Consider the following 25,495-nt stretch of genomic DNA (forward strand, 5'->3'; position numbering starts at 1 on the left):
TTTGGCCTTTTTGGTCATAACAGTCAGGTAATGAAAATATTAATATAATCTTGTGTATAAAAAGTACTGGTCCAGTAAATGTTACAGTACGGTACTAAGTTGACTAGTGTAGTCGCGGCAGCCATCATTATTTCTCGTGTTTTCTTTTTTCAGACGCAAATTTCTATAACCACACTTTTTACGTTACGTTTACAATACTATTGTTCTTGAGGTGATTTGCGATGAGCAGGCTAACGTCGTTGAAGTTTTACAAATGGAGAAAAGATAATGACGACCCGGATGACCCAGAACCACCCCAAAAAAACCTTCTAAAGTTTCTTCTAACGAGCAGCATTCTTCCAAGAAAACAGCAACTGCAGACAGCGGGTTTTGTAATGTAGATAGGTAACTTCACATTCGCCTTTTTTTTGATGTCCTATTAAAAAGTTTTACTTATTAAAAATGTTAGGTTATGTCTACCACAATAATATGTGGATAGGTAACTTAATTCACATTCGTCTTTTTTTTTTATGTCCTATTAAAAAGTTTTACTTATTAAAAATGTTAGGTTATGTCTACCACAAAAATATGTTATGTGGCCTTATGCTGAATGTTCGTCATCTTTATAATATTTTTTTAAAATGAAGGTTAGTGTACACTTAAAAAGGAATATAGTCTTTTTGAAATTTAGATGTAACTTCTTCACGAATTAAAAGTTGGTATATATATAAGCTAAGCTATATAATGTTTTAATTTTACATATGGATGGAGAACCTTTCTTTCTCACCACTCAGTTAAAGACCAAAATGCTGGTCATCGGTTCATTTTAATTGAAAACAATTATTTCTGTATGAGGTTCGGTTCGGCTCGGTTCGAAACCAGAGAACTGAGGTTCGTCCAGCTCTAGAAAATTGTAGGTATACCTAAACTATATTATAAAGTTAACGGAAATGGCACAAACATAAGATAAACTACGCTGCATTTTGTCAATTAGCATAACTACTCTATCATTTCCAACTTTCAATAATATAACATTGCAGAAAAAAACGTAACTTTTTTTAAATGGTGTTTGTTATACAAACGTATTTTATTGAAAACATAGGAAGGATTAATTTAACAGAGAATTAGACAGATGCAAACTTACGTGTGTGGTTTTTGAAGTTATTTGTCTCTATTTTATATCAGGTGTATACACTATGCACTTATTTTATAATTTTATAAATACACATGTGATTTTTTTTAATACATAGGCCTATGTAATTTTTTAAAATAAATGTGTGATTTTTTTTAATAACATGTGGTGAAGCGAAGTGTGGGACTGGGATTCGAGATTCGATGGCAAACACTGAGGATTCGAACAAGGATTCGGATTCGACCAAAATGTGGATTCGTCCCATCCCTAATTGTAATAGTTTATGATTTTCATTAATGGGTTGTGTGTCCATTACAAACCATTACATTCATATATTCTCAAGACAGGACTAATTTTTATGTTTAACTAGCCTTTATGTCAGTTATTAACCCATTAGATTTGTTCAGTATTACTTTTACTAGAGTAAAGTACAGTTGGTCCTAGAATAATTAGTTTATATATTTCTTTCCAGTTTCCAAATGAGATAGTTGAAGACATTTTAACCTGATTCCATTCATCTTAAGTCACTTCACATAATTCAATAATTTAGGAGCACACAAATACCTTGATAGTCTCTAAATGAAGAGTGAACACAATATGAATAAAAAAAAGCATTAAATTACGCAGGGCATCAGTAAAGAAATTGGATAGGTACCAGCAAAATATTTTTTTTAAAAATGTACATTATATAAACATTTACAAAGCAATAATCTTCCTTTGATTATTGTCTGTTACGAGTGTACTGCGGTGTAACAGAAAAACTCACTATTAAAATAATACCCCCTTCAGCCTTATTAACTGTTTGTTTCACCTGATGGGTCATGTATAAATCATACTGTCTCTCTGCAAGATAAAGTTGCACCCTGCATAAAGAATAGGCCCTATGTCTATAAACTACTTTTAAAACTTCTGCTATAACTAAGCGTATTCACAAGAACTTGGTTCATTCGGATCTCCGGATAACCCGGATTGGTTTAGAATACTAAATAAAGGGGGGGATGATAATAATAATAATAATAATAATAATAATAATAATAATAAAGAAGAAGCCTTTCACATTTATCAGGGAGAGCTAAAGCCTTCAAATAAATATTTTAGAACATGAAAATGCATTTTGTGTGAGAATTGCAAACAGTTGTTGCTTAAATTGGGACTGTTCACAATGTGATAACATCCCACCCAACGAGATGTAACCGACAGGTACCATGTGATTCAAACATTTTTTGTTCAATATAAAAAGATTATCTAAAAGAATATTTCCTTTATTTATCCCCTAAATTTCATGGCTAATATTTGTTGTACTGGACTTGGATTGACTCTAACCCCAATTGATCCGACTTAATGGTCCCGCTTTGGCCCACATTTTACTGATAGATGGTGCCAAAATGAGTAATTTGTTGAAACAACAATACTACGTACTCACATCAGAGATGGTGAATATTAATGCAAACATTTCAAAGTGTTTTAAAATGTTGCCTGTGACATCTCAACAGTTTACATTGTCTGATAGTGTGCTTTCTTCCCTCAGGCCAACTACGTCTTGGAAGAAGATCTCGCAGGCGTCATGATCTGGTCCATAGACACAGACGACTTCATCGGCACCTGCAGCAACAGGAAAAACCCTTTGCAAAAAGTGATTAAAGAGACCATTGGCTCATAAAATAAAAAATGACTAGAACAATAAAATAAACAGTTTTCAAAGCCATCTTGAACCAAAACTGTCGATAAGTCATTTCTGTCATGGCTGTCTTGTGAGAGTTCACGAGTTTAGTGAGAGCAGAGAACACGGTCACTGGAACAAAAACATTCAATGTATCAAGTGAGATAAAATATTTTAGTGTAACTGATGATGGAAACTGTATTTTTAATTGTGTGTACAGTATCAATATTGTAAATGAAAATGCCTTTTACCATTAATGTAAAAAAAAAATAATTATCCATAGCTTACAGATATTTGTAAAATATTGTAGATTTTGTCACCATTGTTCCAAACTGTTTTAAGTGCATGAGTTCATTTCAAATATTTAACTGGTTTTCTGTCGTGTTTGTGCCTAACTATGGTTGTAAAATACAAACTAGATTACCCCTTTCTGTCTGCTCCAGACAGTGTACATAAAACTTTTCTAAAGAATTTATTGCCCTGTGTGAAAATGTAAATACAGAACTATGCAAGAGATGACTTATTGATAAATTTCTTCACATTTGGCTTTGGGAAATCAAAGGTGGGTTTTATCTCTCCTATATTTTATATTTTATATCTGGTATCTAAATGAACACTACAGAAAATCTATTTATCAGTGTACTCTCAATAATGTGCATCGAATAAAATGCTTTTTTCTGTGTATTTTGTATCTAAGAAATTTAATTTGAGAATATATAAAATACATTATACCAACATGTTTATTTCCTTCCTTTGATCTGTCTCAAGTTCTACTATGTACCACAAATGGAACAAATTTGATGTGAATACCAGAATCTTGAATATATACATATATTTTTACAAACCATGGAGAAATATATTTGAATTTTTAAACATGTTACATCCTGCTTGAATCCCAACTTTTTAAATTTTCTATGTACATATAACAACATATTAATTAACTAGATTCATTTTCACACTTGTAGCAGAACTGATGATAGCAGCGTAGCTATAAAATGCTCATTCATGTCAAGGTTTGTCGCCTCCACCTGTTATGTTATGAATTACAAGTGTGCATGAATGGAAGGTTAGGAAAATGTTATATCGGATCCTACACGAAATGCACCAACACAGGGTATCCACATAATAATTCATTTTGCAACTTTTGCAAACAAAATCTCAAATACGCCATTTCATAGTGCGTGTGACTATGGACATGTTTAAGTAAATACACACAAAATGTGTAGTTTATCTTGCATTAACATTATGTTCTATGAATTTATACATGTTGACAAGGGCATGAACTATAACAAGCCTCGAAATTCATAGTGAAATGAACGCACAAACAATTACAAATAAAAATTTACTTTAAACAATTAATTATGCAACAGTGTACACGCAAAAAATATAATCATAAAATTAATTAAGTCTCTTTTATATTTGATAACAAGCAAGAATTAGATAATAACGAGATGGTGTATACAAGTGTTATGTAGCAACTAAAATGACTAAAGAAAAATTAACGTATATGTACCAACTGGGTGTCAATCATGGGTGCAAAAAAAAAAACAACCAATTAATGCTCAACTGATAGAACCCAGTGAAAATAAATATATAATTTGGAACGTGGCAACGAAACAGAATTTAAGAAACTTGCAATAGCTAACATGGGTCTAGATGCCACTAAAACAACCAAGTCGCGAATTCGAAACATGAAACTCACCCATGATTAAACCCTTGCACAGTCATAACAAGTTGCTCGTCCAAGATCTGTTGTGGAAGAATCGGGTATGCTAACATGCTAAACACTTCTCCCTACTTTCTGTTACACATTTCCGTTCCTCGACTTCCGACGCATTCATGAAATTACTTCCACCAAATGCAGTATACAGAGGACTAAGATGTTACACAAAAATATTTAAGTGTTTTACTTTTTTAATAATACTTGTATATGTATGACTAGACCGATATATAAAAATGAAAACAATATAGGTAACTGATTACCTATTTTAAAAAATAAATTGGCCTAAAAATAACAACCAAATCTTGTCTCTTAATAGGTAGTTACCTATAGTATTTCGTAATAAAAGTTTGTGTCTACACAGATTTTTCTATCCATGAAGATGTATCCATAGAAATTTGAAATAAATAAATAAACATGTTTTATAATCTTCATGAAATTATTCCAAAATCGTCTGATTTTGAAGTATTGTCAGAGTAGAACAGGAATGATAAATTCATGGACATTGTCAACCACAAAAATACATACCATATCATAATGATGGTAAACAAAAATTAGGTGATCTATTATCTCTAATACATAAGTATATATGTATATATGTATTCTTGATTTAAACTACATAGAGGAAATATGAAAGGATAAGACAAATACAGAAATCCAAGAGTTTGTGTAACGTAATGTTTATTCTGATCACTTCTGCCACAACACACACATATACATACGAGGTGTTATCAAAACATACAGTGATTGAATTTTAACAGCAGCAACTGCTGAAGCTACATCTATTTGAAGTAATAAGCCCAACAGCCTGATCCCTTGAGATTGACAGTGTCAAGTTTGAACAAACAAGTTGTGACTTGTTAGTCGACTTCCAGAGCTAGAAGAGTGAGATCGTGTTTACCATTTCTGTCGCACGTAATGGATTTTGAACAATGCATTAACATGAAGTTTTGTTTTAAGTTTAAAAAAAGTGCCAAAGCAGCTCAAGAAATGCTAAAATCAATGTATGGTGATAATGAGGTAACTCTGAAGGCAGTTTGCAAGTGGTAAAAGCGATTTAAAAGTCGAAATGAGTTGGTTGAAGATGAGCAATGTTTTGGATGTCCACCAGTCAAAAATGTACAAAAAATTGAAAGAAAAAAAATGGTTTGTTCAAACAGGTGATTTAACTATCGAAGAGCTTACAGAGAACTGAACATCTCGTACGGGTCTGTGCAAAGCATTTTAACCAATAATTTGCAAATGAAACAAGTGAGTGCGAAATTTGTTCCCAGACTTTTGACCGACAAAACTAAAGGAAAATTGTGCGTCAGTTTGCACGGAATTGAAGGAAAGTCTTGATACAGAACTAGATTTCATGGCCAAAATTATAACTGGAGATGAAAGTTGGGTGTATGGCTATGCTCCTGAGAAGTGTGACTCTCCTTACCTTAAAGAAGGCATGCAAGTCAAAGCCAAACGTCAAGCTCATGCTTATTGTATTTCAATAGTGTGAACAGAGTTCGTTCCAAGAGGAACAACAGTAAGTGAATATTACAATGGCGTACTACAATATTTGTGAAACATTGTACATAAAAAGAGACTAGAAATATGGTCCAATGGCTTCCTCCATTATGACAACGTGCCATGCCACATCTTACTTCTGATCTGCGAGTTTTTGGTCAAATAAAAAGTTCCTCTCTGTCCACATCCACCTTACTTTTTTGGATTTAGCACCACTCGACTTTTGCCTCTTCCCAAAAATAAAAACCACGCTAAAAGGAAAACATTTTGACACCATTCCCGACATTGAGACAACCACGACAGAGCAGCTGAAAGCCCTTCAGAAAGAAGCCTTCTAGAAATTTTTCCAATCATGGAATCAACGTAGGAATACGTTCATCGCTGGCCAAGGAAAGTACATACTTGGAAGGAGATCAGTTAATATTTTATGTAAGCTTATTACTTTGTTTGTAATAAAATTATCCACCCTATTTTATCATTACACCTCGTACGCTGGCATTTTCCACACCAACAGAAGTTCAAATCAACACGCCAGTATACTCTTGACTTAAAAATATCTATACAAGTTCAATTCTTGTAAAAAAAAATTAGAGTATAAAATTTCAGGTATCACAAACATAACATGTATTGAACATAAAAGTTTAAATTAATCAGCAGTCTTTTAACATGGGTTGAACTCAAAACAAAGAAAATAACTTCAAGTTGTAAAGCGAGTTAAAAAAGAGCACCGCTGCACGAATATTACTAAAATGACAGGGCACAGCGACAACCAACTGACTTTCTCCTTACAGTTGTGATTGCATCCTCTACAAATCTGCAAGTGAATCACTAATAAATTACTTACAATTTTAATTTATTTTTAATTGGCATTATGCACACAAAATTTCATCCTTGGAATACCGGAATATAATTTCCAAAACATAATAGGCATTTATCAGCTTTAAACTTCTAATTACAATGCATTTTAAATCTATTCCTATCCTGTGCATGTCTAAGTACATTAAATTTGAAAAGATATTTAAGTTGATTCATTTTTTTAACAAAAATCTGTATTTTAATACTGCATGAAACACACATGTATTACACAAAAAATAAAAAGCAAACATACTAGTAATTAGATTTATTTAAAAATTGAAACTAAAAGTTATATGCAAGAAGAAAATAGCTAGAATTGACAAACAAATATGACATAAATAATCTACTGAAAACAGACATACATAATTTCCATGCGTATAACGTTATATTCAAATACTGTATTCAGAAACATGACAGTAACACTAAAATGAAAAGATGAAACCAAAGTAAGTATAAAAAATCTAAGACATTGTATATCATCTCTCTAATAACTGAACAAATGAGGCACTTAATATGGTACAGTCGCTCCTGTTAAATGTCAGCCTGTAGCTGCACATTCATTTTATAAACTCTTCATTCTTTACATGCACTTGGAGTGAATGCAAGTTTATTTTTTTACTGCACACGATGCACAACAATTGGCAAACACACTTGCACAAGGAACAATATTATTCATTGCTAAGCATAAAAAAAAATTGCTCGATTGAAGAGTTCATTTACAGTAATGCAACTTCTTTTATCTTGAGTTTCTTGTTTTCTCACAGATAAAAATTTGAGTGTAACTTCACAACAGGCCATACTTTTGCTTTAAAAACTTTTACAGACACAAAACCAATGCACACGCTTCTAAGCTGCATTTGACCCTTTAAAATGTCCTTGAGAGCCATGTGTGATGAGCCAACAGCACCTGCAATATGAGATCAATTTTTTCAACACAAAAATCAAATGAAATTAAAAACAAAAACCTTAAAAATCTAATATTAACTTTAAAAAATTTGTATACACTAGCAAGTTCTCTTACCAATACATGCTGTCTTCATCATTTAACACAAAAATATATTCACTGATATACATTTCTCAAATAAGGACAATTCACTGGTTTATTTTTTTTAATTTTCCATTAAAAGTTGATTATTTATAAGCATTAGAGTGCAATCCATTTCGTCTACAAGTGGACAGAACCTGAGAAAAATGCATCAAAAAAGAGAATACAAATTTGCGCAGGAAAAATGGGCACCACATGATTTTTGGCAGTGACATCACAGTTCTTGTTTACTTAAGGTATGTAGGTCTAACCAAGGTAGCTAGATGTTTGCCTTGTATATAAGTTTAAGTTTGTAATTTCAAAAATGCACTGGCTTAGATGATGTATAAGAATTAATGTATATTGTACGACCATTGTGAAAAAATTTTAAACCATAAAGTGTTTTCACCCAGATACGGTAATGATAAATTTGGCATTTTAACATTTAAATGCTAGAACACGACTTGTAAAACACAAAATATAATAGAGTTAAATATTTTCAATTCAATATTTAAGAGAAATTATCTTTATTCATGGTGTAGGTTTTGGACATAAGCCATTGCTCATTTCACTGTATGTCATAAGAAACCTAACAGCAAACAAAGATAAATATACCAACACAAACAAGCCAAAAATAGACAATGTAAAAAAATTAAAAAAACATAGCATAAAAAAACAGTGGAAGGAATTAGTCAAAAAATTATTACAGCTACAGATGGACACAGTGGTCTAACAATGACGTGATAGTAGCAAGAACAGTAAATAAAGACAAAAAATTATCTTTGTTTAACCCAACGATGATACCAAACAGATAAAATGGACATGTCAATATAGAGACGCACAGGCGAACCCAGCGACGTGACAAAACACATATTCTGGACACCACGACAGCACAGGTATTATAATTGCATAGATTAATATTAGCACATATACTGTAGAATAAATGTAATGAGAACATGCTAGCACATCATACAAGGTACAAAAACATGATTTTAAATACACTAATCAAATCACCTACCCTGACTGACTATTTCTGGTCAGTGAAATTTTTTGAATGCTCCATTTTTTCCAGTTTAAAATAAAGCCAATGTTTATTCCCACACTACCATAATAATAAAAATATTTTTATTCCTAACAAGTGAGCATTCCATGCACCTCATTTTTTTTGACGTGATAACATCTTATAAATCGATGAACGCCGGCTACACGCAAGAAAAAGCATGACTCATTGCCACGTTCCGCCTGAGCCGAGCGTGCAAGCGAAAGCGCGGAACATGCGATAGAGAGGCAATAACAAGTTTAACCGGCCAACCACCATGCGAGAAAATCTTCTATAATATCGAACAGGTTAAGGCGGGCTTTTTAAAAACAGCAATTTAAAAAATTTGATTTTTTCATCCAATTTTGTCATTTCAAATTAACTATTTAATGACATTGATTTGATTTCAGTTTATTTCTATAACCAATTTGTTCGTGATTATATTTGAACAAATTAATTAAATTAAATTTGCAAAAACTGTAAATAATATTTGAAAATTAAAAAGTATGCAATTTTTCATGAAAGTTTTCTTATGATGTTATCACGTAAAAATATTGCCAGTGACTTTACAGACAACCCCCTTTTTTTTACATTTTAAACACAAAACATCCTTAGGAGTCAGTGGCGTAGCCAGAATTTGTGTATGGGGGGTGTTAAGAAGCATGGGCCCCTTGTATTTAAGCAGGGGGTCCGGGGGTCCGGGGGTCCTCCCCCGGGAAAATTTGGATTTTAAAGTGTAAAATAGTGCTATTTTAGCAGTTTTCGTTACTTAAATTTAAATATTGTAATGGTAAAAATTTTATTAATTTTAATATGAAATTTGTTTGAGTGATGAATAAGAAATTAATTAAAGATTTGGTACTGGGGGGTGGGGGGGGGGTTGAACCCCTAACCCCCCCACCAGGCTTCGCCCCTGTTAGGAGTACAGCAGTGAAACAAAGCGGTGATGTGTGCCGTGCCAACATACACTCCTTACGTAGAAAACGCTGGACTTTGCAGGCCGTAAGGATTTACTACGTTATGACACGGGATTGAATCGGTACATACTCTTCTATCAATAAAACTGGAAGAAAGGAAAACAATGAAGCGATGTGAATACCGACGCGTGGTCATCAGGCGTCGCCCGCCGGGTGCTGCATGTCGAGCTGGCTCCTGGCGATGTCGGCCAGCGCCGCCTGCACCTGCTCCAGCAGCGCCTCCCCCCGCCGCACCGCCTCCTCCAGCTGCTCCCCGGCCTCCCGGTTCTCCTGCTCCAGCTTGCGCAGGCTCCCCAGCTGCGCACACGCACAGTTCCCGTAGCAGACCGGTCATCAAACACTCCTCGACACTTCTCCCAACACCTGGCAACCAATAACTAGGGGCAAGATTGCATTGCGACTGCCGGTGGGGGCCCAGTTCCCGACATTCATCTCACGTAGCAGACCGGTCGTCAAATATTCCTCGACTTTTTCAAAGATTTGGGGGAACAAAAAAAAATTTCCCCCGGCCACAAAAACATTTCCTTTTTTTTCGCCAAGAACCAAGGGACAAGTTTGAATCGCGATAAGAACACCGTAAAGCATGCCAAATCCCGCATGGCATCGAAATATAAGTTAATACACCATGTAGCACCAAAATGTAATTTATATCATGGAATTCAGCAGCATTTAGTAACCAAACATAATTCAAATCATAAAAAAATAATCTTTTAAAGTTTGGATTTCAAGGTATGTAAAAATTGTACCAAAGTGCAGGGATCAGAAAAAAAATAATATAATTTGATTTTTTTTTGCATCCCATATTGAATCCGTTTGAAACCATAAATGTTCGATAATTTATTTTTATTGTTCTGAATGTATGTTTTAGACAAATATTGAAAAAAATATTTTACCAAAAAATTGCAGCATATAAATTTTATCCCTATTTTGGTGGAGTAAGAATTACAAAACAGCTTTTATGGAAATAAAAACAATAACACCAACCTCCTCTGTTTTAAAAATGCAATTGACTAAAAATAAAAATAACACCATAAAATCTTATCTACCAATACCTACCAAAAATTCATATTCAAACTTGCACCTCGTAGGCATACCACACCTCACTACTGCAAAAGGCAGCTGTCAATTGTTTTATTGCTCTACTGTTCACAGCACTGACATCAATTTCATTTTCAAACATACCCTAACTATATGGTAAAGATTTTTACGTTAATCAAAAGTCAAAATATATAATTAAAATTATGTTTGATCACATTGAGTACTTTATTTAGTCTGGGTTTTTATTGTTAACAGCATTTAAGAACAAGAGTTGAATTATGTTTCAGAGATGTGTTTTTTTGTGATACCTTTGTGCGTTGTCTGGTCAATACATGTGCAAAGTTGTGGTTTGTTACGTGATGTAGATTTAGAGTGCCAGAAATTTTTACTATTAAAAAAATTGGTTTTCCTGAAGTATTATCGCGAGGAGAAAAATTATTTTTCCAAAGTTCATGATAGGTCTCTTTCCCGACTTTCATCCCGAGTTTCAGGAACCCATCCACCTCTAGTATTCTACTTATGTTTCGTGACGATCCTCCAAAGTTCGTTGGTCGAATCCTGACACACACACCCTGTTAATCATAGACACAGCTTTCCCTACGCTGCCAATGCCGTCGTTTGAGTTTAAGCTCAAAACATCCGCGAGCGGTTTGTCGTCACTGTAATTTCTCAAGTTTTTGTTTTAGTATTAAGTTTCAAGTGGCTGAATTAGAAAAAGATATATATATATATATATATATATACATACACATATATACATATGTTATGATAAACCAGACGGGACTATTAAACAAGATTTGATGATAATTTCAGGGAAATGTATGTACTGAACAGCTGATTGTGGAACGTTTTAACAAAATGGTTCGGTGAAGTGTTGCGAAGTGATGCAAAAGATATTTCCTTCAAGGAAACACCCCTAATATTTCATCAGGCAATAGGTGAACCTTTTCGAGTGTAGATATGGACATGTGTTGATGGGTGACCGAGTCTACGTCGCCGGCTGTTGCTACCTGCAGCTCCGTGGAGGACTCGTCGCTCGGCAGGGACTCAATGAGCACGTCGATGTCCTTGGCGCAGCGGGCGATGACGGTCGCGAACAAGTGGGCGTGGTCCTCCTGCATGTGCTGGGTCTGGGACGGGGTCTGCGACCCGGAGCGGTCGAACCCGGGGAACTTGCTGGGCGGGGCGCTCTGCTGCAGGATGCCGATGCTGTTGCAGAAGTTGTCTGCCTGCTGGTTCACCGCGTCCTGTAGCTGCGTCAGTCTGTCCGCCATGGCTCGCCCGCCGACGCTCTCCCGAACCCGACAAAACCGAATGCCGGCAAAAACGAAAAACGACGGACCGTGTCTCGGAAGTCCGTGAGATTGTTTCTCGAAACGTGATCCGCAGGGCAGTCGGCGCCGACTGGCGCGAAACCCCGACAGCTATGCGCAGCTTCTTCTACTTGACGTGGTAGCGTTTCTTCTCGAAAGTCTCGCCCAGGTGTATCCGGTTGTGCGCCTGAAGCTGCCCCTGCTGGGCGAACCGCTTGCCGCACACGGTGCAAGGGAACGGCTTCTCCCCCGTGTGAGTCCGCAGGTGCACCTGCGACAGCAACAGTTCTCTTGAAACACGACAGCAACATTACCGGCTGGGCCTGCTACAGGTGCTAAATACTACACATAAACACCACAAGAAAAAAATTGGTTGTCTGTAAAGTCGGTTTACGGACGATAGTTTAACGTGACAACGTCATAACAAAACATTGATGAATTGATTGCATACTTTTATGAATAAAATTGAATCATTTTTATTGAATTATTACTATCTTGTATGGATACAAAGAAGGAGTGAAATTAAATCTACAATTTAATTGATAAGTTTACTTTTATTTGCGCTCATTAATTCAAATATGTTTATTACTTTAACGAACAGATTGTTTTAACTATAACTTTTATACATGTTTGCTATTTAACTTCTTCCAATCTGTGTTATTCAGTTAAGGATAGGACGATGATAGGAAAAGTAGGAAACGAATGGGAGTGTTTCAAGTTTAACGTGCCTCGAAAAAGTCAAATCGATGGTTGTTCCAATCGAGTGGAAGAGAGATAGATGCGGCGCAAGCGTACAATGAGCGTAACCGGACACAGCGTAACAGGACAATGTGCGTTACGGGACACTTTTTTAGCGTGCAGCTGGCGTTCATTGATTTATTAGACGCTGTCATGTCAAAAAGTAAGATTTAATAAAAACCATTTTTGCAGACAGAAATATCTACACAGTCAAATAGGAATTAAAAGGAAGTGTCGGATGAATGGGATTATTCTAAGGAAACCCCCTTCGTGTCAGTAATGTGCGTTACACTACCACCCTCATGAAAGTCCCCACATACAAAAATTTATGAACAGTACCCTGTATTCAGTTTCAATGAAGAGAACAGAAAAAAATATTTAACTGACACAATGACAGAAATGTATTTAATAATGAATTTCACCAACAAACAGTTGACTGCACACATAACACACATTTCAGCAATCATTTTTACGTATACTACAAATTCAATAAATACAATTAAATGACTTCAATCCGGTATTTCCGGAACCATGGCCACGTCAGATTAGCGATTTAGCCAGATTGGCGATTTTAACCAGATCAGCAATTTTGCAGGATTAGCAATTTCGCTGAATTATCGAACATTGATATGGTTATAACAAAACTAAGAAAGAAAATAACAAATAATAAGCTGCTCTATGGAAAGAAAAACACAGACGGGCATTGGTCTTCTTAAAAAAAATCATTATGAAAAAGTAAACATGAAATGAAACCAATTAGAAAACAGGAAACACTGTACTGAAAAGAAAACCAAAAGTAATGATAAACTATGGGCGGAATAAAAACACCGGCAGCATGGTAACACGGTAAACACCGCTTCTACAGCATCAACTGAAGCCGTATTACAAAAGGTTCCTAACCATAGAATGCTAGATTAAAAACCTTTTGCTGTATTGTCTAAAGAGTGGTTATTTCCCATACATTGTGAGTACCTGATTTATATTCATGAAATTATCACAAGCTTATTAACTACGATCATTCTTACAAAAAGTTAATACCTGAAGGTGGCCGTTCCTAGCAAACGCCTTGGGACACTCGGAACATGCGAATGGCTTCTTTCCACTGTGAATGACCATGTGCTGTTGTAGGTTTACACTCTGTGTGAATCGCTTGCCACAAATTTCGCAGCCGTAAGGTCTCTCGCCCGAGTGGGTTCGCCTGCAAATATCGGCTGCACGCAGTCAGTAAAAGCCACCAATCCTCTTAAATAACCTTAAAAATAGAAACAAGAAAGATAAATTTACTATTCTACTACAACAAGAAAGTAAACTAAACACTTTGCCCTCATCAACAGTTGCACCTCTATAGATGGATGAAGGAAATAACATTTGATCTATTTTGACACACATTTGTTAAATAGGTTTTCTTGAAAATGAGATTTGAAAAAAAATCTAACTATCATTATTACACATACTGTCTCATTATTTGTTTTTTCCACATAAAAATAACATAGGTACTGCAGATAAGAGTAAAAAAATATATGTTATTAACTTTTCAGGGATGCCAACTAAGCGAAATGCTTAGCAAATTTCAACCACAAATCCGGTGACACAGTTACCAAAAGGAGTACAAAGACACTAGCACCAAGAATTTTGGTTTTTATATAAATTTACTTTAAAAATTTATGACATCAGTGGTATTGATTTTAATTTTTATTCACAAAAGAGGGCACATTTTTCAACACATTATCAGATTTAGTTATTCTTAAAATGTACTTATTTCACCAAAATAACCTTAAAATAAAATTAACAGTTATGTAAGCTATATTTTGTATACAAAAAATGCTGTAGATGAATATTTAAAAGAAACAAATAAATTAAACTGGCAAGTTGGCAACCAATAATATGTTTCAAATATACACCAGTATAATTAATGTATTCATGAATAAATAATATGTTTATGATTGTAAAAGTATACAATTATTAATTTTCAATCCACTTGATTTGTAAATTATTGGAACAATTTAAAAATTTAATTAAATTCCAAGAATATATTATTTTTGCTTACAGTTTTTTTTATATATATATTATGTAATTAGAAAATAAATTTTGAAACTATTTTGGTTGATTAATTTAATTAACCTGCCTTTTGCTGATACTATATGGATGGTGAATTTACTGGAGGCAGTTACACAATAAGAAACCAACAGCCAACTTTTCCATACATTTGGAATCTTGGTTGGAAAAAACTTATGACTGCTTGTCAATTACTTTGAAAAGGAACAAACGTGGAAAACGACGAAGCAAAAATAAAGCTGCTGTGATGTAAGTACAACGCAGGGGCGCAACAAATAAATTTCCATGGGGGGGAAGGGGGGCAATATACCTTTTTATAAAGAATCATCGATCCCGCCCATTGAAGCAGGGGGATCCGGGGGTCCTCCCCCGGGAAAATTTGGAATTCAAGGTGGAAAATGGTGCTATTTAAGCAGTTTTATTATCTAAAAATTGATTACACAGCACTTTCTTTGCCCCCGTTTGCCCCCACTTCAAGGTTTCAGAGGGAGGGGCAAAATACCCTTGCCCCCCGTCCCCCTGTTGTTGCGCCCCTGAGTACACATTTTGCATATTTAAAATGACCACTTGCATGGAAGAATGGTATCATGCTCTGAACACAGGAAGATGTGGTCATTCCAATCACCACGGCGCTCAGAATCTATGAACTTTTTCATCAATGAAACCATGTTAAAATACTGCACCCACAAAGCAGCAGTAGGACCGTTTACCTTGACACACTCTAGCTATTCTTAATTTATTTAAAATTGATGCTAAGCAAGAATTACCCTCAACCTTTTGTACAGTAAGATCTTCCACATTGGTCAAAATGCCGCCGTGTGACCTCGCCCGATGACACTCACCTGTGCACTTGCAGGTGGCAGGACTGCGTGAACGCCTTGTGGCAGTCAGCACACCTGTAGGGCTTCTCCCCGGAGTGGGTCCTCAGGTGCAGCTGCAGGTGCCCCTGCTGGGTGAAGCCTTTCCCGCACTCCCCGCACAGGTGGTGCCTCTCGTGAGGCGGCCTGGCGACTCCGAGCGCCTGCCCCCCGTCCCCGCGGTAGCCACCTGGCGGCCCACACACACACGCACACGGCAGTTCAACACCAACAAACCCGGCGGCAAGCGAGTCCCGAGCTCGACCGCACGCGCGCCGCCTCGACGTGAGCACAGGGCAGTGGTGATCAACGGACTTGACTTCCAACGAGTCTGCAAGCAGGGGTGTGCTACACCTGGTGACGAAAGACGACATTGAAATCGTGTTCGGAAAAAAGATCCCGACTGAGAGGGGCCAGAGACTCGTTTCAAGGCCTGTGAAACAAAATCACTTCCAAACCCAACACAAGAATTGCTGCAGTCGGCGAACGTAGGTCCGTCCCGAACCGTCAGCGAGAGAACATCGTGATGGTACTGCATGCCATGAACATTTGAAGTCGGTAAACTCGCCAGAGGCTAACCTAAAGCTGCACGTCTCCAATCGGCCATGAATCATCAAAAGTGGACAGCAGCTGACTGGCAGAAAGTAATGTGGTCTGAAGAATCGTGCATTTGCTTGTATTCCAATGACGCACTTCGTCAAGTGCGCCGAAGGCCAAATGAAGCGTTTTTATCCTGGATGATGTGTGCAAGCAAGGTCAGGTTCCAGCCGAGGCGGGTCTGTGATGTTTTGGGGGCGTTTATCGTATCCTGTATTGGGCCCATTCACTGCGGTGACTTCCAACTAGAAACAACATGTTTATTTTTACAGGTTCTGAATGACCTATTGTTTTCTTTCAGTCAACAACTGCATGATGATTGTACCCCAATTTTTCAAGATGACAACAGCAAAGTTCATCGGACTGGACGCATATGTGACTGTTTTTATGAACACTCCCACCACCCTATTACATCTCGATTGGCTTGTAAAATCACCTAACTTGAACCCCATTGAAAATCTGTGGGACAATGAACAGCAAGTAAAACACTGACATCAGCATCTCTGCAATTTGGTGGAATTCCGAGATCAAATCCGCAGCGAATGGCTTAACCTGGATTTGACATACCTGCACAAACTTGTCGACTCACTTCCTAACCGAATCGAAGCGGTTATCAAGTCCAGAGGCAAAATTACACTGTATTAATTGATGCATGTAATGATTTCTCCAGGGATGGATAATTTTTTGTCCGGTGAGCTTATTTAGTGCATTTGTTTGGTAAAAACTTTGTTCTAAATAATATATACTCACTGAATTAAATACATACATTAAAATATTACATTTTGGATTGGAGTTAAGTTCTAATTAAAATTTTTGACGAATTTCATTATTTTATTTGCATTTTGTTGCTTTATGGTGTATTTACTTGAGTTTTCGGTGTTATTTTGGTTGTATCTCAACCTACCATATAATCTTGTCCGTACAGATAAAATTTTAAAAATGAATTATTGAATGATTTTACTACCATTTTTTGCTGTTATCCAACTTCAGTTCACTTAGCATAACTTCTTGAAAAACTGCAAAATATTTTCACATAATACAGTAAGTTTTCTTCTTCAAATTTAAAAAAAAACATATAAAATGTAAGTTCAATGGGGTTCTCAGGACATTTAAGTTTTTTTCTAGACAGAACGCCTCAATAACTGTGGTGCACACAATAATGATAAGTATAGTTTTCTCATGTTACTCCCATTTCATTTATTCTATTATTTTTCCAACAAATATTAATTTCACCCCATCAATTTTCCGATCAAATTGGTAAATTCATAACTTGATATTTTAATTGTGATATGTGATTCAATAAGGATACAACTAGAATTAAATGATATTTTGCATGATGACTCTACCAATGTGGTTAGTTAATAAAACTTTATGAATATATTTCATACTTATCAACACTCAAAATTTAATATTACATTTATACAAACATCTCCAAAATACAGCAAAAATTTATCTGTAAAAATTTTACTTCAACGTCGTTTTTAAATTCATACATATTAGTAAACAACTACACAACAAAGCTAGCAGTTGACTGTCTCTGCTGGAATAAAGTTTACATTTTCAGCTAGTGGTACGTAATTAAATTCTCACAACAAATAAACAAGAATAATTTGTGCAATTCTTCTTCAACTGAGATAATTCACAAAATACGAGATATAAGCTAGCAACACTACCACTTCCCACTCTGCAACCACATCAGACCACCACATTCCTGAACAACTGAACAGTCAGGTTTTTCTCATACTTGGCATTCTAAAATTCCAGCATTTTTATTGAGTCTGCCTAAGATTCCAGAGCGAAAGGTGCAGTAAGCAGTTCCAAAAGCCAATACAAATCTGCCCTAGATAAAAATTTTTTGCATCACAGTTCACAAAGTGTGACAGGGGTATGGATTTATTTCTCATACTTCTGAAAAACTACAACCTGTCCTTTAAAAATCTCTCCTACGAAACGATCAATGGTTGATTAATGATTAATTTATAAAAAAAAAAAAAGTATTTCAATGGAAGGGGCCAGATACAAAACACAGGGATAGGGAACGACTGTAGCATTCATGAGCAATGGAAGGGGTGAACAAGAAAGCATACTTCCGAACAGCTTTTGGAACCTTGGGGAGAAGGTAACATGTAATGCAGGTATTTCAGCACTTGAGAAGTCAATCGTAATGCATTGAGACCAAAATAAGTACAACAAAGTTACGTTACTGTCTGTTTCCTGACCATTTTCCACCTTTTCAAAAACAAAATAGGATTGTTCTTTCCAGGAGTCCTATAATTGAGAGTTTACTGCATTCAATATTTATTTGGGTTGGCACATGAAAATTTTACATTCAAAATAAGGTATGCCAAATTAACAAACACACAATATTTATATGAAAGGTTAGACCAACACCAATTTTCAATTTGGTGCCTCAGTGTTAGTCTTGTTAGAAGCAGATACAAAAAAAGAAGATCTAAATCTCAAGAAATATGCAGTAGAGTCTGTATCAACCGAGTTAATGTGGACTGCGCCAGACTCGGATACACAAAATCTCTGATAACATGGATGGAATAAGAAAACAGTGTCAGTTTTCAGTTGGCCCAATTGTATCATTTTTTTCAGTGTGACTTTTTTTTCAGCTTTTCTTCTGTGTAGTCTCTCTCAGTTGCTCCATGATTCTCCAAACCAGTAAATGACATCTTTGAGGTTAATTTTTTTTTAGGCTTACAACAAGGGTAAGATTATTTTCTGGGTCCTCGAGCAAATGTTTTAACAGTTTTTGTCGGTAAAGGCGCCCAAGGTCAGCTTCGACAAAGCGGAACCTCGGTTAATCGACGCTCTGTTAATCAAGACTCTACTGTAGTCATTTCTGTGATACGAAATTGGGTCAAGCTACCATATGGTCAACCGAGTCTGCCGATTGAAAAGGACATCCAGTCAGTGTTTTCCTTGAGCTGGACAGTCTTCAAATCATGTGTCAGTAAATTATCAAGGAAAAAAATTAATAAATTGTAAATTATTTGTTAGTAAGGCCGCTACTGAAACACTATGGTCAAGGAGTATTTTTTTTTTGTTAGAGCGCATGCAACCGAGCCACTGAGAGCGCTCACCTGTGATAGGAACGCTGTGTGGAAGCAGCGGGTTGCTATCACAAGGGGTTCCACTACGGCTCAAATACTCTACGCTCAAACTGAAAATGCACAAAATGTTGCTGTGTCACAACTTTTTTTCAAAACACACACACACTGCATTAACTTAGCAAAGTAAACATGTTTCTTGGTTCTTTGACTAATGATGATGATGGGCTTGAGATCAGAATCAACCTGAGTGATTGTGTCACTCACAAAACACACATGGACTATTCACACTGGCTTAATGAAACCAAACAAGTCCACTTCACAGGTTAAGTGTCAAATGAAAGCAAACAATCAACAATCACTAACTATTCATGGATCTATATGGAGTCAAACACTATAGGATACCTATAAAACACATCAATAATAACACAATATACACAGACACATGCATTAATATTTACAAAAATTAAAAATACAAGTATTATTATATTAAAAAAGTCTACCTTCTTAAACTACAATAAAAAGCACATTTCTTAAAAAATAAAACTGTACCCTGGTACATGGTAAAGGTATGAACACATTTTTATCTCTTTTATTTTCCCAAGTTTATTTAATGGGGAACATGCCCCTAAAGACAATGTATGGGTAGAATATTTTCCAGACTCATTTTTGAAGCATTATCAATGCTAGAAAAAAAATATTGGGAAACTTATAACCAGTCAAGTTCATTCAAATTTCCATTCAACTATTTGATTGCATTTTTGTGTGTGGAACTTTTGCATAAAATAAAACTATTTTACACGCATCACTCGACTTCTTATCACATACTCTTTTCTACCTGCTCAACAGCATCCGGGCGTTTGAACTCAACTTCATCACCGATGTCTCATCCTACACTGAAACTGGGGAAACATACAAGAAGTGGAATGTCTAGAAGCTTCAATGAGCTGTGCCCTCCTGCTAAACCAGCCAGGTTGTACCTTTCCTCAAAAACCTAACACCGATGTACATTTTTATTGGCGAGACACAACTGCTCTCCCGTTCACAGATTGTTATCGTACTCAGGGCATAAGCTATCTTAAATTTAAGTCCATACGGAAGACACAACACCTGTCTCCTTTCTTGTTTAAAGTTGCAACCTACAGTTTAGTTGTGCGAGACGAACTATCCAATTTAATATGTTTTGTTTAGATGTTTATACTGAATATTTGTTTGTTTATTTGTTTGTTTTTTTTCTTTTTCAAGCAACCATTGTTTGAAACTACTAACTAAAAAAAAAATCCATCAAATGCTTTGCACTTACAGATTCACAGGATCTATTGACTCTTCCAAGTTCTGCTGGTTTCCACAGCCACCACTCAGAGACTTCAGCTCCTCCTACAACAAGAAAAAGTTCTATCAACATATGTTTCGTTCAAGCTACCATATTTACCCCTTTTTTCACCCCCCAGGGGTGGAATTCTGTAATCATATATAGTCTAGTTTTTAAGTTAGCCAAAAACCTTTCTAATAAAAAAAAAGTTCATCAAAATCTGTCAAATAGTTTCAGATTGATGCTCAAACAAACAGACAAAAAATTTAAAAAACTATATTTTTGATTCCTCAATAATGAAAATAGCCATTTCCAATAGTTTTTGCATTATTTCATCCAATGCAGAGAACTTTTTGACTCGAAAGGTTTTATTATTAGTACAAATTAACTGGTGTACTGATGTTCATATGTTGCACTGACATGCTTTGCATTGTTGTTTTGCTTTTATCGCAATTCGCTGCGTGATCGTGTTGTCACGGGAAGTGAGAAAAGGCCGGTACCTTGGCTTCCTTCGGTTGTTCAAGCAGCGCTGGGTTGATCTGTGTTCCTTGGCTGGTCATCTGCTTGCCAGGGTACAGTCTCGCCACGTCCGGGCTTGAGCATGACGCACACGGCTGGGACAGGAGCGCTGGCTGGTACATGTACTTATCACTTATATACGCATCTCTATGCTGTTCCATAGTCCACTGGAATCACATGTGCCAAATACACTGCAACAGGACACCCCTTGAACGCCTTCGCACTCCTCCTTTACAACCCAAAAAACTTGGTTGTCTGTAAAGTCTGTTTACGGACGATAGTTTAACGTGACAACGTCATAACAAACATTGATGAAATGATTGCATACTTTTATGAATAAAATTGAATCATTTTTATTGAATTATCACTATTTTGTATGGATACAAAGAAGGTGTGAAATGAAATCTACAATTTATTGATAAATTTACTTTTATTTGCACTCATTAATTCAAATATGTTTATTAATTTAACGAAGAGATTATTTTAACTATAACTTTTATACATGTTTGCTATTTAACTTCTTCCAATCTGTGTTATTCTGTTAAGGATAGGACGATGATAGGAAAAGTAGGAAACGAATGGGAGTGTTTCAAGTATAATGTGCCTCGATAAAGTCAAATTGATGGTTGTTCCAATCGACGTTGTCACGTCAAAAAAATATATATAGTTATTTATTTTAATTTGTAAAATGCCTACCAACAGTACGAGACTCAAGGAACAGGCACAACAAATACACAAAGACGCAACTTTTATGGAAGGCCAACACAATAGTGACAAAAGACAACACACATAGATGAATACCTTAATTAGTTATAAAAAAAATATTTACACACAACAATTAAACATTCACAGAGAAGATTACAACCAAAAAGTAACTACAGGATAAAACAAAAAAAAGAATAACAATAGAGGACAATTAATAGGCTACTTAACTAAATTGCATGATTTTCTTATTAAAGTTTGTGACTAATCTATAAATTAGGTCAGTGTTCTTATGGATATATAATATGAAACAATTACCAACCACAGGATCAAGTTGCTGCTAGTATAGTGTAAACAGTAGGGTGGTAACAACAGGATTAAAGATGCCTAGAGAAAAACAGTCTCATCTACACTTCTAAAGCACAACACTTACGTCATTTCATTTAGTTATATGTAATGTTTACAATACTTTAATACCAAACATAATGAGTTTTAAGATTTTTGTTTGATTTATTTCGATGCGACACTTGTCATATTTACCAAAGATTTTACATTCTATAAATGTAACTGATCTAATGAGAACGATCAGTGAATGGAACAATTTGGATAGGGAGTCTGTTAGCAAGGGATGTATGCGGGTAAGAGGTACGAAGGATGATATATATTCAATCTGTGCTTAACTGAAGGTGTTTTCCCAGACAGACTTAAATGGACAAAAATAATTCCTGTATATAAAAAAGGTGCAATAACTGATATGAACAATTACAGACCAATAGCACTTCTATCATCTTTTTCAAAAATATTTGAAAAAATAATCTCAAAACAACTTATATTATATCTAGATAAAAATAACATTATATCTCAGAGTTAATTTGGGTCCCAAAAAGGGAAATCTACAGAACAAGCAGTTTACAAATTCATAGGAAATATTTTAAAAGCTATTGATAAGAAAAACCATATTATGGGCATAGTTGCAGATCTTTCCAAAGCATTTGACTGTGTGGAATACTATTTACTATTAAAAAAACTTGAGAGTTATGGCATGAAAGATAAACATTTAAAATTATTTAAATCATATCTACAAGATCGGAAACAAGTAACATTAATACGTCAATGTGATGATAAAGGTACATATACAAATGCTATATCAAAACCGATGACTATTTCAATAGGAGTACCGCAAGGCTCGATCTTAGGTCCCATATTATTTATAATTTTTATAAATGAATTTCCTACATCAGTAATAAATGGAGACGCTATCATGTTTGCAGATGACACAAATATATTAGCAATAGCAGAAAATAAAAAAGAACTAATAAGTAAGGTAAATTCTATACTAGAGGAAGCAAATAATTGGTTTATAAAAAATAAACTAGTACTAAATTTATCAAAATCCACTATATTTCAATTTACACGAGTAAATAGTCTAGCCAGTAAACATGATTTTGCTACTGTAAATGGTAAACAAATTAACATGACTGACCATATTAAATTTTTAGGGCTACAGATAGATAAAAATTTAAATTGGCATATACATATAAATGCCATATACAAAAAATTGTGTTCAATGTGCTATGTTATACATACTATCAAAAAAATCTGCTCTTTAGAAGTTGTAATGGCATTATACTTTGCAAATGTACAGTCTATATTAACATATGGAATTATTTTTTGGGGAAACGCATCACTGTTCAAAAAGTGTTTAAAATTCAAAAAAAGATAGTTAGAATAATAAATGGAAAGACACAAAGGACTCACTGCAAACCATTGTTTAAACAATTAAATATTATGACTTTTCTTTGCCTGTACATTTTTCATACTATACTTTACACAATCCACAGTAATATCAAATAGTAATATACACAGTTATCAAACTAGAAATAGATGTGATTTACATTTAATCACACATAGAACAAGACTATTTTCACAAGGACCCTACTACAGTAGTATCAAACTAATTAATAAATTACCAACTGAAATTAAGGAAATTGTCCATTTAAATAGGTTTAAACAAGAACTAAAGAAATATTTGGTAAAAAAATCCTTTTATTCAGTTGAAGAATACCTTAGGGTATAAGCTTATTAATATGTTGGTTTTTGTATTTCAACAAGTATGGTGGTTAGGATGTATCAGCAACCTAAATAATATTGCCAAGACAAAGATTGTAGTATCCAGGAGTGTGGTTATGTTTTGTATTTAAGATTTGTGTTTGTCTATATGTTTTAATTTTTTGTTTGTATTTTGTATATTGACAACTGCCTTCTAGTATGTACTGGAGAAAAAAGGAGGCAACCAAATAAATAAATAAATAAAAAAAAATTTTGCTATTAGGTTCCACTGTAACAGAACTAAAAAAAATAATAGTGAAATAATTCAAATTAAAAAAAAATTACACGAGTAAAATTATACTAATTCTCTTAATTTTCCGTCTTAAAACAATAATCATTTGCTAGAGTACATACCATAAAACTAAATCATTTAATCTTTGCGCCCCATAGTAAAGTAATTATTTTCTTACTTATTTGGCGAAACATGCCAACAAATCAGCGACCACATCACAAACAAGCATTTCATGAAAGTTAAAAAAAATACAAAACAACAATAATCAGAGATTCAAAATAAATATCAATACCATGTTTTTCAATAAATGATACCAACGTTAGTGATCAGCACCCCTAACGGGTTAACTAGTGCACTACAATGTTTTATAAACAGCAAAAATTTGTTATTGTTATTTCTTTAAACAATACCTCTAATATGAGGTAGAATAAAACTTTCTTTAGACCAAAGTTTATGTTTGAAGGTTTAAAAATACATAACCATCCACAAAATTAAAAAATTTAATTATGATATTAAATAATGTCTCACAGTGATTGATGAAATTTTTTAGTTCATTATGCTATTTGCGTGTTTTGTATTTTTTTAATGTATTAATTAAATTTACAATAATATTCACTACAATATGAAATGAACATTGAAGGATTTTATAAAGTTGGGTTAAAAACATTTTTAAAAAAATTCTATCTATGGAATATAAAAAAATTGTATAACCTATAGTTATGTAATATTGGAGTACATTTAGGATGTTATGTACATTTAGTTTTTAATATGTTCCAGAAGTTTATAGAATAGTCCAAATAGTTCTGGTTTAGGAGAAACGCATACTTCAAACTCTACATCTGCCTGTATGCTGTGCCAAAAGGAATTTTTTTTTTTTAATATTACCCTACAGCAGCCAGGAACATTCAACTTTAATTATTACTAATGTCAAGTCATGGTTCCAGACCACCAAGCCCGATGTCTTATGAAAGTTAACTTTAATTTTTAGCACTGGCCGATTTCAGTTATTACTGTCAATAAGATTTAATATTTTAAGGGTCATGTTATATTAGCTACTATACTCATGTTATTCCTACTA

At 34.8% G+C, this 25,495-nt stretch overlaps 3 protein-coding genes across 6 annotated transcripts in view; 1 reads left to right on the top strand and 2 right to left on the bottom strand.

Annotated features, from left to right (window-relative positions):
• LOC134541856 (chitinase-like protein 3) overlaps positions 1 to 3,626 on the top strand; it is an 80,674-nt gene extending 77,048 nt beyond the window's left edge. The window contains exon 11 of the mRNA XM_063385555.1: positions 2,640 to 3,626. Coding sequence (XP_063241625.1) covers positions 2,640 to 2,771 — 132 coding nt within the window. The 3' untranslated portion in view covers positions 2,772 to 3,626. The remainder of the gene's footprint in view (positions 1 to 2,639) is intronic.
• Positions 3,627 to 5,155: 1,529 nt separating this feature from the next.
• On the bottom strand, positions 5,156 to 12,201 carry LOC134542069 (mediator of RNA polymerase II transcription subunit 21). 2 transcript variants are annotated; one of them, XM_063385961.1, is made up of 3 exons: positions 11,938 to 12,201; positions 10,016 to 10,186; positions 5,156 to 7,756 (listed from the first exon to the last, which is right to left on the bottom strand). In XM_063385961.1, the coding sequence occupies exons 1-2, from the start codon at positions 12,199 to 12,201 to the stop codon at positions 10,025 to 10,027; spliced, it is 426 nt and encodes a 141-aa protein (XP_063242031.1). In that variant the 3' UTR covers positions 5,156 to 7,756; positions 10,016 to 10,024. The 2 variants fall into 2 exon arrangements, with proteins under 2 accessions (XP_063242031.1, XP_063242030.1); XM_063385960.1 differs by having other exon boundaries at positions 10,012 to 10,186.
• Positions 12,202 to 12,367: 166 nt separating this feature from the next.
• On the bottom strand, positions 12,368 to 24,747 carry LOC134542068 (gastrula zinc finger protein XlCGF8.2DB-like). 3 transcript variants are annotated; one of them, XM_063385957.1, is made up of 7 exons: positions 24,596 to 24,743; positions 21,356 to 21,541; positions 20,847 to 20,920; positions 19,577 to 19,656; positions 15,876 to 16,080; positions 14,017 to 14,176; positions 12,368 to 12,511 (listed from the first exon to the last, which is right to left on the bottom strand). In XM_063385957.1, the coding sequence occupies exons 2-7, from the start codon at positions 21,533 to 21,535 to the stop codon at positions 12,368 to 12,370; spliced, it is 843 nt and encodes a 280-aa protein (XP_063242027.1). In that variant the 5' UTR covers positions 21,536 to 21,541; positions 24,596 to 24,743. The 3 variants fall into 3 exon arrangements, with proteins under 3 accessions (XP_063242027.1, XP_063242026.1, XP_063242029.1); XM_063385956.1 differs by having other exon boundaries at positions 24,540 to 24,743; XM_063385959.1 differs by having other exon boundaries at positions 12,383 to 12,511; positions 14,017 to 14,189; positions 24,540 to 24,747.
• Positions 24,748 to 25,495: the final 748 nt, after the last annotated feature.

Source organism: Bacillus rossius (genome assembly GCF_032445375.1).
Source record: "Bacillus rossius redtenbacheri isolate Brsri chromosome 4 unlocalized genomic scaffold, Brsri_v3 Brsri_v3_scf4_2, whole genome shotgun sequence".
Lineage (NCBI taxonomy): Eukaryota > Metazoa > Arthropoda > Insecta > Phasmatodea > Bacillidae > Bacillus > Bacillus rossius.